Source organism: Cyanistes caeruleus, chromosome 1, assembly GCF_971803275.1.
Source record: "Cyanistes caeruleus chromosome 1, bCyaCae1.hap1.1, whole genome shotgun sequence".
NCBI classification, from domain to species: domain Eukaryota; kingdom Metazoa; phylum Chordata; class Aves; order Passeriformes; family Paridae; genus Cyanistes; species Cyanistes caeruleus.
The window spans coordinates 37,327,569-37,346,531 of NC_141701.1; the positions used below are offsets into that span (position 1 = coordinate 37,327,569).

Here is an 18,963-nt window from a genome sequence, read left to right on the forward strand (position 1 = left end):
GACAAAGTGTTACAGAATTTACAGTGCAACTGCCAAAGAATACATCACACTAAAAAAAGGAAATATTAGCAAATTTTTAACTTCACAGAAACCAAAGAAAGCTGCAAGACAAAGTACATAACCTATGAATGCTGATGCTAGACAGCTCAGCCAGAATAAAGGAAAAGCTAGTGGAGCAATAGGTTTAAACAATTTTTATGATTCATTACTTACCGTATCCCATATCTGAAGCTTTATCTGTTTTCCATCAATAGTTATCATTCGAGCCCCAAATTCTACACCTGAACAGATTTCACAAAAGATTACATTATTAGCACATAGAAAGAAAAATGTCAAGTACTGCAAAAGCAAGAAGGTAAGTTTAAATTCGATCAACATTGTAGGAAAATGATCTCTTTCACAACCTGCTTTTTAGCCAATTTTCCAGCTGCTTGAAAGAGCTTTCTAGAAGAAAGCTAACTGTTACTGTCCAAGTGCCTGGGAGATATTTCCAAAAAAGTTTTCCAAACCACTTAGTAGCTCTAGATTAGAGGGAGAAACACACCCCTTTGAATGTAAACAGGAACTTAAAAGAGTCACAGTTATTTTAACACTCTACCAATGACAGATTGCTGGGGCCAGTTTAGAAGAAATTAAACCTACAATTCTTTATTAAAAAAGTAATCTATTAAGTGAGAATAAAAAGAGTCCCTTTGACAAGATAAATTTTATTATGTTAATTAAAATCCACCTGTCTTTATGAAAGAAAAAAAAAAAACTTCCTAAATTCAAGCTAGTTAAAGATCAAGTTTTATAACTGAGGGAAAAAAAAGTGTTCCAAATAAACAAATGTAACTTTTTCAGTGGAAAAATTCAGCCTTTTATACCATTTTTAAAGTAGTTTTGAGATCATTAACAGTAAATCAAGTATAACTTGAGGTTATTACTGCAGTAGTTAAAATCTCACAAATGGCTAGAGATAGTGGACATATTTAAAGGTTATCAAGTTTACATTAATCTATAACCATTATTTTACAAAAAAGCAAACTGATCTGCTAGCTGAAGTTTTGCTAAAGTGGTCATTGCCTAGACTTGGACTCAATACTTCTAATTATGCAGCCCCGAGTTGAAATATTCCAAATGTCTCTTCAAAATTCAAAAGCTTGCTTAGAATATTTGCAGTGTTGCTTCCAGTGGAATGACTTTCAGGGAAAGGGGAAGAGTTCCCCAATAGGATATTGGAGCCAAATAAAACCTGTTGGCCAAAGACTGCTGTACTCTTTAGCAACCAAATAATTTGCTGCAACTGTATGCAAAGAAATTGAAAGAATGGAGGTGGAGAGGCAGCAAGGAGGTGAATGACATGGCTCTTTCTGAAGTTGACTGCAAAGCCAGGGGAAGGTCCTTGGTCTACTACACATGTAAACACTGAAGGTTTTACCTGATCTCAAAATGTGGCTATAGAGCTGATGTTTTAAATCCATCACCTTAAATGTTTAGTTTCTGCACACAACCCCATAAAAAAAATTAAAAGGGTATTTATCCTATTCCATCAAAATATGCACCAGGGAAAAATACTGCATTTGTAAAAATATAAACAGGTTGATGGCAAGCTTGGTCTCAAAGAAGGAATAGAAGCTGATCAGGTTTACAGTGAGGGCATGTCCTACAGGCAATGGTCAAAACAGCTAGAATGTTTACAATGGTTTATTTAATCTACACATTTTCAGGACTTTTAATACAACCATTAGGGTATTTATTAGTTAAATTTAACCCACCCCATCTCACCCCACAGGGGAATTCATGACTTCGAACCCATGTTCTTCATCTGGCTTTCCAAATCTGTTTGGGTAGCTGGGAGAACCTGGCCAAAATACATACATGCCCTTGCAGTTGAGGAGGCATTTCCAGCCTCTTCTGATGCTTTTAGGGTCTACCTAAAAACAGACGTCAGACAAAATCAAGGGGAATAAAAAGCAGTTGTATTCATTGAAGGGCTTCAGGTACATTTTGGACAGACAAAGCCCCCTCCAGGGGCTACACCCAAAAATGGATGACAGGTCACAGCTTTTCACACTTTTTTAAGTTTGGTCCATTTGCATATTGGGGGTTAATCTTCCAGTTACAGCTTCAGGTAATGAAGTCATTTTTCCCAAGTATGCTTTCCACTCCAATCACTTCTGTTTACATTTTCAGGGCCTGAGACAGTAAGGTGTCCTTGATTCCCAAACCTAGAGAATTGTTTTGTCTGACCAAAATGGGCAAACAGTAGCTAACACTCTATATGGAGTTGAGTTATACATTAAAGAATTGAAAGATTACAGATATATTAAAAATATAAAATCCTTCCCTCCTTTCCAAGCAGCTTCCCAGGCTCCATTGCTACATCCCTTGTTATGTTGTTTCTAGGTTCTCCTCCTCGTCTTACTACCTTCAATTTCTGCTCTGCTCCCAGATTTCAGCTAGCTGTATGCCAAGCAAAGAACTGGCACTACAACCACCCTGCTGAGGTGAAACTGTTTCCCAGAGCCTATCAGTCTGAGGTAACAGGGCTGCCAAATCCATGAGTGATATATAAGGTGTCATATATTTGGCAGGCCTAAAGAAGAAAAGATGATAATAAGTCATGCCTCTCTAAAGTACTCGGGCTCTTTATTCAGCCAGCCTATCTGCTGCCAAGATCTCACAAATATCTGAAAACTGATGTTAGCCAAAGAATTTGAACTATATGACAGGCACACACAAGGTGTGGAAGGACTGTCAGGAGAAAGGGAATCCATAATCAAACCACCTGATACATTCTGTTACACGAAGAAAATCTGTTTATATTTCAAGCAACTATTTCAGTACTCCCAAACATAGGGACCCTACCTACTCCAGGGCACAAACTAAAAATAGAGACTAGGATACATTTTGTGCGCAATTCATGACTAAAGCTGATAGGTTCCTTGAAAGAACATCAACAAGCTGAAAGGTTCTGTAACCTCCTCTGAAACTAGCATCTGTTATGCTTAACAGCAAAACTGATCTGCAGACTAAACCTGCCCTCAGAAGAATTTAGTACCACACTATTCCTCTTATTTTGTGTGGAAAGATAAATAGAAGTTTGTATTATTTATTGTAGTTAGGTCAGAGGCAATGTGTCAAGATGTATTCATTTCCCCAGTACCAAATCATACCTAACACAAATGGTCCACATCCAGTTGAAGAGTTGGGAAAGAAAATCCCTATCCCTTCCAAATGCAAATACATTCACACTTCGGTCCTCTATTCAAAAGTTAGTCTTTGCAAGAAAATTTTTTTATCCATTCATCTTTAAGGTTAACTTTGCTACAGTTTATCTGTAATTTGCCTTCAAGGTTGTGTGGCTAGGCTAATATTACATTCACCAGTGCATTTCAAGCGTGGCCAATTCTTCTGTGCCCAGTTTTCAGCTTTTCTGAAGAAACAGTTTAGATACTGCAGCTGTGAACTTTAATTGTTTCAGATTGTACCCTCCCAATAAAAGACCCCCAACTGACTTTACGAGCTAACAAATATTAATTAGCTACAGATTCACTGCCACCTTAACACAGCACAAATCCTGCACTTCTGCAGCACAACAAGCTCCTAAATGCATGCTGAGGTACCTGAACCACTTAACTACTAACAGTGGGCAGCACAAAAAAGACCTACCAATAGTGAGATCGTGGACTGGTTGAAACCGCTTGTCTGTGAACTGTAACAATAAACATGATTTCCCGACACCTAAAAGAAAGACAAGAAATAAGTGTTAAACAATGTTAAAAAAAGCCTGTAAAGGACCAATAGAAATTAATTTAAGGAGATTTTACATGTTGCTTAAAATTAATTATCAGAACTGAAGGTATTAGATCTCACATACTTTGAAGTGCATGAAGCTTTTTAATTACAACTTTTTTCTAGAAACAGTCAAAGCAGTTATTTTCAAAAATTGAACAAAAATGAGTTATTATTTTCAAAAAGTAGTTCTGCCTTTAAAATTAAGTAGAAAAAAAAGTTTTCTAACAGACCTTCAAAGTACCACTTTACATCCTCCCTCCACAATAACTACAGGGCTTGCTACTCCTCACAACTCTTTATCTGCTTCTCCTTCAGTACTTTCAGCTTTTTTCCAAGCTATTTGGATCCTCAATAACATCAGTCTCCCATCTATCTCTTTATCCCCTGAGGTAACCACAGCAGGTCTGTGGCTACTTACAACCACTATATGCTGCTGCCCACTGGTCCCCCACAGGACAAAAAGCAGTCCAAGAAGAATTGGCAGCAGCTGAATTTACACTACAGTCAGACAGGTAACACAAACATTGTCCTCCTCACATAACCCACTTGTGTCAGAAATCAGTGAAACTACTTCCCATTACATGGACACTGGTCAGCAAATGGGCAATTTCTTCTGTATGTGGAAGCACAGAAAAGTAGAAGTTAATGCAGTCAGCAGGAGTACTCAAACTACTTAGGTCTGTAAACATACTACTTTTTACAGTTAACTTCTCTTTCTTTTACTAGGAGGGGTTATTCCTGTTCTGCACAGTCAAACTTCATGTTTTCAGCCTTCAAAATTTGACAATAACACATTTGGTTTAAACTGTGAGCCATTATCACGTAACATACTATACTGTAGCATCCAAGTTCCTGCTGTACTTTGTTTTATCTGTCCAGCAAGATAAAGCTAATCTAGCCATATACTAGAGGTCAGCAACAGCTCATCATAAGAGACATATCTATGAATAAAAGATAGCAAACAAAGAGATAAGGAAAAGAGCCACACTACCAATAAAAGATATGCATACCAGAGGTTTGCAATAGTGACACTGGTCTTTCTAGTACCAAATTCAGCAAAGTTTTTTAGTATGGTTTAATAAGGAAACAATGCCTATAGATATATAATCACCATGTATCTTATTTTGGACTTTAATTCTAAGACCAGTAGCCAGTTTCAACAAAATCTAACAGAAACAGGAAACCTGCATCTAGTTTTGTCACAAAATGAGTTCTGCCCAACTGATGACACTCAGATTAATATCCCAAACAATGTAGCAATTCCAACAGCCTAAGCCAGTTGCTAGTGCTGCTGTCTCTACTCTCTTCCCTACAGTATGCTCCTGCTCATATCTTCACACAGCTTAGATGAGTTCTGAAGCAGTTTCAGTTGTCTGCATGCTAATCCAACAAGAAGAGTAACAAAGCAAACAGAAATGGCTTAATATAGGGTCAGACAAGCGTAAGAGTTAGTTCAAACGAGGGAAAAGAAATGCAGCAGACAGCAGATCAATAACATACAGCAGCTGTATGTCCAAGGCAAATTTGCAGCATGTGCCTTACTAGATCTCTTTTCTTTAGCTTTCTGGCTTATGATGGCAGGCTGTCAGAACACAAGCAGCTTTGACGCAGCTATAGATTCTGTTCCTAAAAAGTTAGTAAACAGAAGTTTATGAAGGAGGAGGGGGGGGAAAGCACTGCAGGTAAGAAAGTAAAAAACAGAGAAAAGCAGTCAGAGTATGGGAACCATAGGGACAGAACACAAAACTGTATGTAATTTTAAAATATTAATAATTCTACTTGGACAACAGCTCTTCTCACAGCTGGTGAGCGAGCCTACCAGTGGAGGGACTATGTTAGACCGGCTGTTTGCAAACAGAGATGGGCTGGTGGGAGGTATAGTGGGTGGAGGTTATCTGGGGCACAGTGATCATGAAATTATAGAATTTTCAGTGTTTGGTGAAATAAGTAGGGGCACCAATACAACTTCCATGCTGAAATTCCAGAGGGCAGACTTTGGCCTATTCAAGAGATTTATTCAGAGAGTTCCTTGGGAAGCAGCCCTTAAAAAGAAAGGAGTCCAGGAAGCATGGACATGCTTCAAAACACATCTTGAAGGCACAGAATCAGACTGTCCCTATGTGCTGAAAGATGAGCCAACAAGGAAAACAACCAGCATGGATGTGCAGGGAGCTCTTGAAGAAAATTAGGAAACAAAGAGGGTGTATCACCTTTGGAAGGAGGGTCAGGTATCCCCAAAAAAGCTTAAGGGAATTGCTAGATCACATAGGAAAAAAATTAGAGAGGCAAAAGCCCAGCTAGAACTGTATCTGACCACTTCTGTAAAGGACAATAAACAATATTTTTATAAATACATGAATGGCAAAAGGAAAAACAAGGACAACCTCCATTGTCTATTAGATGCAAGAGAGAATTTAGTAACTAAAGGTGAGGAAAAGGCAGAGGTACTTAACATCTTCTTTGACCTAGCTTTCAACAGAAAGACAGGCTGTCCTCAGGACAACTGCTGTCCTGGGCTGGTAGATGGTGTCAGGGAGCAGGATGGTCCCCCTCTTATCCAGGAGAAAACAGCCAAAGATCTGCTGAGCCATTAAGATGGTCACAAATATATAGGACCATATGGGATTCATCCTAGGGTGATGAGAGAACTGGCAGATGAGCTTGCGGAGCTGTTCTCCATCATTTACCATCAGTCCTAGCTCAGCTAGAAGTCCCAGCTGACTGGAAGCTGGCCAGTGTGACACCCAACCACAGAAAGCGCTGGAAGGAGGATCTAGGAAACTACAGGCCAGTCAGCCTGACCTTGGTGCCCAGCAAGATTATGGAACAGATCATCTTGAGTGCCACACAGCACCTATAGGATGGCTTTTATGATCAGGCCACCCATCAGGTGGATGTGAGAAAGACAACATCCACTGCCTACTTGGACTTCAGCAATGTTTTTTACACCATCTCCTACAGCATACTCCTGGAAAATCTGGTAGCCTACAGCTTTGACAGGTGCTCTCTTCACTAGATTAACCACTGGCTGGACAGCCAGGCCCAGAGAGTGGTGGTGAGCAGTACTGTATCCAGGCATTAGTGGTGTCCCCCAGAGATCAGTGCTGGAGGCAGTCCTGTTTAATATCTTCAGTGATGACCTGGATGAGTCCACCATCAGTAAATTTGCAGATGACACCAAGCTGAGAGCATGTGTCAATCTGCTGGAGAGTAGAAGAGCTCTGCAAAGCGACCTGGACAGGCTGGACAGATGGGCCAAGTCCAATAAGATGAAGTTTAATAAGTCCAAGTGTCAAGTCCTGCATTTTGGGCACAACAACCCCTTGCAGCGTTACAGGCTGGGGACAGTGTGGCTGGACAGTGCCCAGGCAGAAAGGGACCTGGGGGTGCTGGTGACAGCCAACTGAACATGAGCCAGCAGTGTGCCCTGGTGGCCAAGAAGGCCAACGGCCCCTGGCTTGTATTAGGAGTAGTGTTCCCAGCAGGAGCAGAGAGGTCATTCTTCTCCTGTACTTGGCACTGGTGAGGCCACAGCTGGAGTGCTGTGTCCAGTTTTGGGCCTCTCAGTTTGGGAAGGATGTTGAGATGCTTCAGTGCATCCAGAGAAGGGCAAAAAGACTGGTAAGGGGCTTGGAACACAATGGAATGACTGGGCAAGCTGGAGTTGTTGAGCCTGGAGAAAAGGAAACTCAGAGGTGACCATATCACTCCCTGAAACATCCTGAAAGGTGGTTGTAGTCAGGTGGGAGTCGGTCTTTTCTCCCAGACAACCAGTGACAGAACAAGAGGACAGTCTTTAGCTGCATCAGGGGAAGCTTCGGTTAGATGTCTGAAAAAAATTCTTCACTGAGTGATTGGGCAATGGAACTGTCTGCCCAGGGAGGTGATGGAGTCACCATCTCTAGATGTGTTTAAAAAAAGACTGGATGTGGCAGACAGTGCCATGGTTTAGTTGAGGAGGTGTTAGGTTAAGTCATAGGCTGGACTTGATGTTCTCAAAGATCTTTTCTAATCTAGTCCATTCTGTGATTCTGTGAACGGTGTTTATATATAAAAGACAATTTTTGTATCACCAATGAAACAAAACTACCCCATCAGAGAACATAATCACCACCTCACTTACAAAAAACTAAGTCACATCAGAAATAGCTTTTGCCATTAACCTTGCAAAGGGATTTCAGTATCAATGGATAAACCAAAACCTTAAACCAATCTAATATTCCCACACAAATCTTACAAATGTTGGAACAGTATTTTAAAATCTAATCAACAGAATGACATTTTATTAGGTATTCCAGTAGTGGCTCTCAAGTGGCAATCTGATATTTCCTCTCCTTGTAAGGCTGGTGACCAAGTTGGTTTAATTGAGCATACAAACACCACCCTCAGAAGAGCACAGATGACAGGCAAGCACAGCCCCTTTGATAGAAGCCCTGTCTCAGACTGGCACAAGATGACGGCACCTCTAGTCACTCCTCCATAGCAAGCCTTTCAGGAGCGGACTGCAGACTGATGGGCTCACACAGAGAAACATAAGAAATAACTAGTTTCTCTTTAATGTTATTCCTGCTACTACAGAACCTGCCAACAAAAAAAACCAAAACCACCTGAAAGTCCCTAAGTTTTTTTACTGCTATACTGACTGAAATAGAGTTTTCATTTTAATTTTATAGTTTTAAGATACTGCACATTTGTATCACAAATGTATCACTTTTGTATCACAAAAGTTCTTATGAAAATAGTTTGCAGCCCAAATCACTTCCAGAACTTGAGCAAATTCCCCTATCATAGACAGGAACATGTATCACAGACAGGAACATGTATCAGAGATAGGAGTTGTATATGAATGCCTGAGTAGTTTACCACCTTGTGACATAAACAGATGCTGCAAAGATCAGTTAACAGCTGCAGGCTGCTAATTCTATGGCATGCAGGTGGTTCAAAGTAACTACACTAGTTAACTCTAAGAACAGTGGCTGATTACCAGGTATCTTGTTCACTTAGCACTATAAATCTTACACCTGAAATGAGGCAGACACTGAAAAGTAGCTGAGCATGTCTTGATGATAATCCATTGCAGAATGCAAAAGGGATAGATTCATGAACTCGTTCTCCATTTTACTGCCACAACTATTTTAATATAGCTTCAGATAAACCACCCCAGAAAAAAAAAATCTAGTATTTTCCTATGAGAGAGCTTGGATACACTTCAACAACCACAGTAAACAAAAGCTCTTGCTTAGGAACAAATGAAAACAATGGATTATGTACTTGGAGGAAAAGCAGCTTGCTTTTCTGCAAGTGCCTGTTTTAGGACCCCTTCATCACTTCTTAGTACTCAAACAATGATGAGAAGTAGAACTTGTGCTACAGTAATTTTACCCTCCAGCTCTAAATGCCAAACCAGCAGACTGAGTTGATTCTCTAAATTCCTCTGACTCTCTTAACAGCTTTCTCTTAATCTGGGTGCAACTCTGCAATCAGTTTCCTTAGGCAAGGCATTGCCAGAACTTTGCTGTTGTCCACCTTGGCCCAGCTTCAATACCACCCTTCCTTATATACTTGTGTTTATTTCAGGGCTCAGTAAAGCTACCCTTCTCACTCATATGCAACAAACTACACCATGAAACGGATCCAGCACGGTAGTACACTCATCCAAAACACCAGTACATATATGAGAGTAGGGCTACAGAAGACATAGCTAAGGGAAAGGTTATTCTTTTTAGTAATCAGCTGTACCTGTAGCACTTAAAAAAAAAACCCTAATGCAGCTCTGAACCATAACATGTGTGATGATACAGCTGAGCCAGTCTTTGGCTAAGAGAGCTGACTTGCTTCCTCCTCCCCTTCCTGACTCCCTGTGAATAGGGCAAGGAAAGTTCAGTTACTGGCTGCAAAGTCAGGTGGGTACTACTGAACATGAGGAAAACTTCCAGGCTTTTCTTACCTCTAGACAAAACTCATCAGTGTTCCTGCCACTGATGTTTACCTTGAAAAGCTGACCTGGTTCAAATAGAAAAATGGGTTGAAAAAGAGGGTAGAGGGAGGTTAAGAATTTCCTTACTTGCTCACCTAAGCACCACTATGGCCCAAGATAGATGAAAAGAACTGCAGTAGTAGTCCTCCCAACTGTGGAATAAAAACTGAATGCTAAAGAAAAATCTACTATGTTAATCTGCTTGCTGTCTCTGGTGAGTAGACTCACTCCTTCCCACACAACTCCACCTCCTTATCCAAAAGGGCTCTTGCACTCTTTTGAGCATACCTACTATTTGTTTAGTTTTGTTTTTCAAATCATCTTTGTGAGCTGGGCTGGCTCCCTGAAGGATCACAAAAGTGATGCTGACAGCTAAGAAGCTGCAGAGCTCATAGTTGAGACAAGAAGTAGTAACAAGGTCTACTCATTTTGGCAGCAGATAAACCCTGGATTAATTCAACAGTGTCACAGAACTATTTTTCCTTGTACTTGATGGTGATCAATCAGTCCACCACACACAGAGATGAAGACCTACTTCCCTTTGATATCTTGCTTTCACTAATCTTCCTAGATCCAGTTTCCCTCATGGAAAGTACTCCGGTATTTGGCCAGAAGGCAAATCACCTGATTCAGCCGCTAAAAAGAAAGCAGTTTTCTACTGCATTAGTGGATGGATCCAGATCATGGCACACTATCGAAGTCACCACAAGGTAAGAGGAGAAAGAACTCGTTTCGCATGTAAGCAACTATGTCAGCCTGGATGTCCATGAAACCAATGCAACAATATCAACTGAGCTGAAACCAGCTTCCTGCTTTCTCACCTTCCTTTAGAAAAACAAACAAAAAAAAAAGTTTTAAAGATAGGGTAACACAGTTTCAAATAATGGGCAAGATTATATACATGATTATTTTATATATATACGTATTATATACATATATATACATAAAATAGAAAATTTTCTAGATGATACATATAAGAACCCAGATTTTAAAACTAACTTTGATTTTAACCAGGTAATTAATTCCACATTACAAATGTCACAAGATTGATATCTCTAACCTGGTTTATGAGAGACTTTTAGTTCTTTCCAGTAGTCTGCAGAGATTCCAGATGTTTCATAAGCCCTTTTCTTATCACAGGCTGCAGTTCATTCCCTCTCTCCTCCCTTTCCAAACACAGCAGCTTTATGCAACTCTGTAAAGTGCAGTGTTGCCTTTTCAGAGGCCTAGGCATAACAAGACATGAAGCTAAAGCAAAGATTTTTTTCTTAACCTCTTCTCAGTCAGTTATGTCTTAGTCAGAACTCTACCATCATATGGGAAAGCTTTATCTAAATTTATAGAAAGGACAAACTAAAAAATTCCAAACTGTCATGTACAGGGCAAAGGGAGTTCACATACAAATGTAATCATGGACAAGAACAGAAGAAAAGCAACCTCCAAAATCTTTCATGATGCCTATGTAATTTTGGGAAAAGTAATAAAAATATCTCTTTTAAAGCTGATTCAGCTTCAACACTGGAACATTTTCAACACCATGTTTAAAGCCAATGATGTAAATTTTTTCTTTCTACATAATAATTAGCACAGGCCTACAAAGTTAAAGGAGTTGTTCAGCTTTATCATATTTCAGTTTGTATGGCACTGCTCCACTACTAACTACAGGTTTTAAAAGTAAGTAAAAATAATTTCTAAATAAAATTAAGCTACACTTAAGTCTGTAAAAAAACCTTCATGTTCTGCATGGTCACAAACAACTTAGAAACTGTCAGTCGCTCATAATAACATGGTTTTAAATGAAACTGGGGGTGGGGTTGGGTTAGATTTTTTTTTTTTTTTGAGTGGCAAGGTGTTTGGGGTTTCTTTTAAACAGTGCTAGAATCAGTACAAGTGTGCACACTAGCAGTCTCATTAAACTATTTGTATGGACATATAGTTAATTCTAGTTAACAACTTCTAAGAGGCTAAGAGGATGTTCATACACACCACCTAATATTTACTCTTTTAGGTTTAAAGCATCATTGAAAGGGTCTCAAAGCAAGATATAAGTAGTGCAGGCCAGTACTCTGGTTTTCAGCACAAATTCTCAAGCTATCACAGGGTATTAATGCCAGCTCTGGCGAGATGAAAACCAGTTTAGCCAATAACCAGTTTAGCCTCATACTTAAAAGAAAATAAGGGCAAAAGACACTAGCAATACACATTACTAGCTAGTAACAGCTGCTGTTGCAGAGCAAAGTGCAAAGACACTAGAAATATTTCACAAAGAGGACTAAAAAATAAATTCAATTAATTGCAACATTTGAAAGTCTCCAAGACAAGTGAAATGGTTGACAACACAGCTTACTTTACTCTAGAGAGTGAGGAGAATTAGATCACCAAACAATTTTATTTTCTGTCATCATTGCCTCCTAATAACTTAGAGATACTCTTGGTCTAGGAGCAGCAACTATCTGTTGAAATTGAAAGGGAAGTGAAAGTCCATTATGCAAAAAGCTCAGAGAGTTGAATTCAAGAAAAGCAGGTACACCTGCTCATGGAAAATGCAGTAACAGTTATCCTAAAAAGACATTTAGATAGGCTACAACTGACAAGTTATGTTGCTGGCAAGAAATCTGACCGCTGCAAAACTGGAACTTGAGGTGTCCTAAAGCTCAGAAGCATTCTCTGGTGGAATCTAGCAAATATAATCTAATATAAGACAATTCTGGGTAAAGTGTATTATTCTGAAAAAAATATTCCAGCTCTCATCTTCATAGGAATCTTGTCTATTTCCCAGTTTATTCCCACATGGTACATTCCCAATGGTACATTGCTGGTAACAAACATATAAATAAAGATTTTACCATCATACAGAAAAAGATCTAAAAGAAAAAAAATTAAAGACTTTCAGTCACCAACTGCAAAAACAGAAAATTCTCATATAAAAGTATTCATCCTAGCTCAGACCAAAGTCCATCTCAACTTCAACTGGTGGCCAAAGGCAGATGTATAGGAAAGAGTAGATGACAAAACCAACTCCTACTGGCAACCAAAGTAAAAGACACCATCAACCATAAAGGGCTAAGGTCTCAGAGGTACAGACAGCCCTAAGCAGCATACACCACACATGCTTCTAAATGCATTTGCAAACTCCTATAATGCTTTAGAAATAGCCAGATCAAAGGATTTTTCCTGATAAACTCTCACAATGATCAGTATTCAATAACACTTGTATTTTTCTGTTAAACTCTATAGCTGCTGTCCCATTGCTACAATGTAAAAACCACACAGATTTACAGCAATGTTGTTTGAGTACCTGAAACACAGCCATGCCATTTCAGGTCTCTCCCATAACAGAAAACTAACTAGATCCTAAACCAATTCCAATTGTACAGAAAACGATTTTTATATATTAAAAAGCACAGTTAACAACCAGATTAGAAGCAATCCCATATTCATAAAGCTACCATGCCTGAAGTACCAGAAAAAGAAAAGTCAGTGACCAATGAAACAAGGAATGCAATGGGACAAGAACTGTTGAGCACAAGGCCATCTTGCACAGTCTCTGTGGCTGTCATTTCAAGAGACTGAGATCATCCTGAATTTCTGTGTTTAAGCAGATGAAAGCATGTGGAATCACAATTCAGAGAAGGCACATACAGGTGTCTTGTATAACTCCAGGGAGTTTTAGTTGGTTTGCCTATGGATCGCACAACCTCCTTTGTTTTTTTTACTGCTGAGAGAGGAGCTAAATGTTAACATCTGTCCTCAGCTGAGTCTCTTAGTTTTCTCCTACAGTTTGTTTACAACTAATTGCTGAGTCACCAGGCAGCTGAGGCATTTCCAAAGACTCTAAATCAAATACCAGAAACAAATTTCTTAATCACTATGAAATCTATGAGGCCAGTGGCATATCTTCACTGGCTGGAATGCTGTGGAAAACCACCAAGGGAATTGAAGAGGACAGTCACCATCCACTCTTAATTTCCATCATCAGAACTTTGAGCTCAATTGCCTTCATCTGAGGAAGAGTAGCAATGCCGCAACGACCACCATCATCTTGGCAACTGTGTACAATATAAATTGTCTCTTCAGTACTAGCTCTATTAGAATACTTAAAAGGCTCACAAGAGATCTAAATAAAAGTAAAACCAACTTACTGCTATTGACATATTCAACCCACTTCAAAAATAATCATTGCAGTAGTCTTAATCAGCTTTCTGTAGCAACTCAAGAATACAAGCCATGATAATTAAAAAAAAAATAACCAAAAAGTCAACAGCCAATTTGTGAACTGTCTTCCTCTCTGTTTCCTCTCTCTCGCTCTTCCAATACTTGGCTCTTAAGCAGCTGCAACAACTTCAGAAGTGACATACATCCATTCTGTATTTCACATTTCAAAAAACTCAAATGCAACAGTGCACTTACATTGAGGATATTTCTTTGTAAAAATTTAATCAGTATACAATCAACGTAGCAAAGCAACTGTGAGCTGCTGTCTACCACTTTAATGACTACAGGTTTTAGGGATGCACCAGAATTGGCCACCTGTTCTGACGCACTGTCATTCTGAACTGTGCACTACCATCTTGCATCACCCCAGCCTGACAAACCTCTTCTTACTTCTCCTGAATTTGCACAGGTAATATCCTGTCCTCCTGTCCTGGCATGATGATCTGTCACTCAAGTAAACATTCAAAACAAACCAGAATTTTCAGTTATCATCTACAGCCTAGTGCTTACAACAGGGTCCTTACAGTTGTGATACATTTCTAAAGGTTCACTTATACTACAGCTGCTACTGCAGAAGCGTAAAAAAGCTTTCAGAGTTTAAATGTACATTTAAAAAGCAGATCAAAGTCACATAGTAGTTGCATCCAGTGTATTTTACAACTTCATGTGTAATGCAACTGCAATGTGTAATTATAACCTACAAACAGATAATTTAGTTCATAGGTATGAAGTACAATTATGAAGGTACCCTTAGAATAGCATCTAAAATAATAGGTGTGTCATCAAACTTATTAAAGAAGTCATTTAGACAGGTATGAGGAAAACAACAAGGAAAATGCACAATACACAGGCACAATGGTTAACTAAATTAGCTACCTTGTCCTGACAACATTTGATCAAAGTATGCAACTCCCATCCATACTAGGCCGAGGAAGCATAAAATATATTGGCAAAGGGGCTTCAAGCAGCAATTCCTATCAGCATATGGCTATGCCAGCAGCATTTGCAAGCATTATTATTTGTCACACAGCAGCCAGTTACCAATAGAATGGGATAAGTTTTTAAGAAATGTTCAAGGCTAGTTTGGATAGGGCCTTGAGCAATGTGGTCTATGGGTGTCCCTGCCCATAGCAGGGGGGGTTGTGACTACATCATCTTTAAGCCCCAGTCCAACCCCTTGACACTCTACAATTTAATATGGTTTTAAAAAGTGACAAGAAACATCTGGAAAAGCCGCGGTGTATGTACATGTATACACAAAAAAAAAAGTCCCTTTAAATTAGACTGGAAAAGCCAGGGCTTTTAATTTTCCTTTGACAACGTGTCTTCACACAGTTTGCTACAGCAGCTCCAGCCGAGACTGGAAAGAGCATCCTTGCAGCCTAGGCTGAAGGTAACTCACAGCAATGAGACAGAAACTCATGACAAAACTGCAGGGTGGAGTGTGGCCTCGCTGCCACAAGGCTGCAAACCACGGGCACTACCCAGGTATAAGTTTTGTTGTGACAACGCCTTCTCCCTCTTCGCTGCCCCACTCTGCCGCCGCAGCCAGGGCCGTGACACAGCCCGAACTGCCCCACGGCCCGTCAGCAAGGCCCGGAGGCGGCTGCCAGCGGCCCAAGGCCGTCGGGAGACAAGGCCGAGGCCGCGGGCGGGGCCCGGCGCAGAGGCGGGGGGGAGACACCGCCTCTTCCTCGCGCGGAGCCACCACGTCGGCGGCACTGCCAACACTGCGGAAATGGGCGCGGGGAGCCGGGCCTTCCTCTCCGCCCCGCGCCCCGCTCTGGCCCGGGCCGGGCTGGGCTCACCCACCTGTGTCTCCGATGATGATGTACTTGAAGAGGTACGCGTAGGCCATGGCCGCTCCCGGGCTGCCGCTCCCGGGCTGTCCCGCTTTCGCTCCGGCGTGACGCGCGCGCTCGCCGCCCGGGCTCGCGCTGCGGAGAGGCGGAAACGGGTTAACGGCCCCCGGGCGGCGCCTCCGCCCGCTCGCTCCCTCCTACCTCCGCCCCCGCGCCGCTGCTGGCAGAGGGGCTCTCTCGCTCGGTCCTGCTGTCCGCCCTCCCTCCCTCCCTCCCTCCGCGGCCCCGCAGGCGCCGGGAAAGGCAGAACGCGGCGGTGGCAGCGAGAACAATAAACAGGCGCCGAGCGGCCCCCGGACCCTCCGGCGACGTCAGCGCCCGCCCCCTCACGCCGCCCCGCCTCCGACCCGGAAATGCTGAGGCGCGGGGCGGAGCCTCGACCCCCGCCCCGCGGGGCTGAGGGCGACGCCGGCTGCTCGGGGGTTTCGGGCAGCTATCGTCTCCGAATCCAGAATCGGTGAGGCTGGGAAAGATCTCTGGGATCATCGAGTCCCACCTATGACCAAAGAGCACCATGTCAACTAGACCGGGGCACTGGGTGGCATGTCCAGTCTTTTCTTACCAGGGACGGTGACTCCACCACCTCCCTTGGCAGCCCATCCCAGTGTCTAAGCACCCTTTCCGCGAAAAAGTTCCAACTAATCTCCAACCTAAATCTCCCCTAGCACAGCTTGAGACTATGTCCTGGCATACTGTCTCTGGGTGCCTGGGAGAAGCAGCCGACCCTCACCTGACTATAACCTCCTTTGAGGGAATTGTAAAGAGTGATAAGGTCACCCCTGAGCCTCTTTTTGTCCAGGCTAAACCCCAGCTCCCTCAGCTGCCCCTCACAGGATTGGTACTCCAGACTCGTTGCCCTTCCTTGGACCAGCTCCAGCACCTCAATGTTCTTCCCAAACTGAAGGGCCCAAAGCATAAACCCTCTGAGAATAGCCAGCAATGGGCTGTTTGGTACGAATTTATCTTCATCTCATGAGTTCTGGCCTGTAAGGGTTTTCCCTTTCTGTTTCTGTCTTTCCTCACTGAACTCAAAGCAATGAGCCAGAAGAGTAACCTAAATTCTCAGCTGGACTTTTACTTAGAGTTCACATGGGAGTGGTGAGCTGGAAGAGGATTCAAGGTCTTCTGTAGTCTAAGATGCTTTATGAACTGTCCGGTGTACCCTGACCTTTGGACCTGGAGCAGTCTGGCTCATGTATCACATCCACACTGACGCTACATCAGATGCCTGGCAAGGGTAAATGTGGCAGGACACTCCAGTCAGATCATACTGATGACGCTTTGGGATTCCCTTCAGCTCAGCTGTTTGTTGACCGTGGGCTGGGGGGATTGTTCAAGAGCCATTGGCACATTCTTCATATAAACTCACATTTTACTCCCATTCTGTCTGCCTGGTAGAATGGGAGTGAAAGATGTCTGTCTTTTAACTTTACAGAGAGGTTTTTATTTGTGATCAGCAGCTTGGACAGCATTGACCTACAAGGCTTCTAACAGGTGTGCATCCAACTTAATTGTAAAGACCTTCAATAAAGCTGATTGTGCCAAATCCTGTCATCATATTTCATGACCTGAAACCCAAAATGAAGCTTTCTCTAAAAAAAAGATTCCTATCTACTGTGGATATATAAACCCAACCCCTCGTCTCCCACAACACTATAAAGTGGAAGGAGCTCCTTTATATACTATAAACATATCTACCTTTTCCACATGAAAAAATCACATTTTCAATGACTACTTGTTAGATGTTTGCTTCCTGTTTTTTATTTTTTTCTCCTTTGTACTTCTCCTATTTTCTCAATACTATTTATTAAGTATAGAGCCCAAAACAGCCATTCTCACATGTCTCTAACCAGGCTCATCACCTCAAAACTGGCAAATGAGTATTTCCAGTCTTGCCCCTCTCTGAACATTTTTTTTTTTTTTACCAACAACATCTCATGTTCTTTCCATACATTTGGTATCTCCTTATTGGCAGTGTTTTCCCGCTTGCTAAATTTCAATAATTTTGATCATGGCCACTCAGTTTAGCAAAAATATTTGATTTTTTCTCTTTTCATATTATCTCTGACATTTTGTTAGCTAGGCTGTTCATGACAATATTGAATGGGTCTTTCATGGACAGGACAGAACATTGAAGAGTGGCATGTGAAATTTTCTCCTAGTTTAAAAACCCTCTCCGCACTGTAAAGAGATATTTCTCTATTATTTTATTTGCAAGTAGTTTCAATATACATTTTTGACAGTTCCTAGCTAGAATGAGTTTTCTCAGAGAAGCAGTTTTTTGCCTTGCATCCTATGTAAGTTAGGCTTCTGTTTCACATATCCCTGTGTGTCTCTGTTTCCTGCCCTAATAACGATCATGAAATCTGGCATCTTGGATGGAGCAGGGTACCTTAGCTGAAGGAAAGGCTGCAGCTGGGGTCAGCTGTCAAACCCAATCAAGAATTTACACTAAAACTAGTCTTCTCAAATTCTCCCTCCGCAGCTAAGCCCTTCAGCTGGCATTCATGCTGTTGGCATGGGTTTGTGTGACCTCAGCCACTAGAGATAAAGCTGTAGGAGATCAGGCTGTAAGCAGATAAGATCTCATCCAGTATGAGTAAAGGTTGCTGCTGCTGGGGATGGGGCAGCTCTGCTCCTCCTAATCTGCTGTGGACCCTCCCTTATTCTGGCACGGTCAGGGTCATCTGCTGAATAGCAATTGCTAAGCTTTCATTTTTTCTTACTAGTTTTCAGGCAATATCATCCTGGGTCCCACAGCCACACCAACAAACTCAAATAACCTCACCAGTTGTATCCCACTGCTGTCCATCCATCCTCACTGGTCCTAAAGGGTCCTGTGATGGTGAAAGCTAAAGCCCACACTGTGAGATCAGTCATGTGGACAGGTCTCAACTCTCAGGATGAGATTTCTCCTTTAGCTGCCTCTCCTGTGTCTGGCAGGATGAAGGAGAACTGTATAGGCTTTTGTGTCCTTCGCCTTTTCTTCAAAGCCCTTTTGTTGTTCACGACGTACTCCAAGTCTCCATTTGTACTGTTAGGGATTCCTACATGACTGAGCCACAAAGGGTATTACTCTGAGGGTTGGTCAAGCATTGACAATCTGTCCTCAACATCTTGGGGTCATAA

The 18,963-nt window shown here is 41.6% G+C and overlaps 1 protein-coding gene across 1 annotated transcript in view; it reads right to left on the minus strand.

Moving 5' to 3' along the window:
- The window catches only part of RAB2A (RAB2A, member RAS oncogene family), a 43,485-nt gene extending 27,314 nt beyond the window's left edge, over positions 1–16,171 (minus strand). Inside the window, exons 1-3 of the mRNA XM_086887160.1 lie at positions 15,785–16,171; positions 3,655–3,726; positions 214–281 (exon numbers count right to left, since the gene is read on the minus strand). Of these exons, the coding sequence (XP_086743286.1) occupies positions 214–281; positions 3,655–3,726; positions 15,785–15,830 (186 nt within the window). The 5' untranslated portion in view covers positions 15,831–16,171. The remainder of the gene's footprint in view (positions 1–213; positions 282–3,654; positions 3,727–15,784) is intronic.
- Between the last annotated feature and the right edge of the window lie 2,792 nt (positions 16,172–18,963).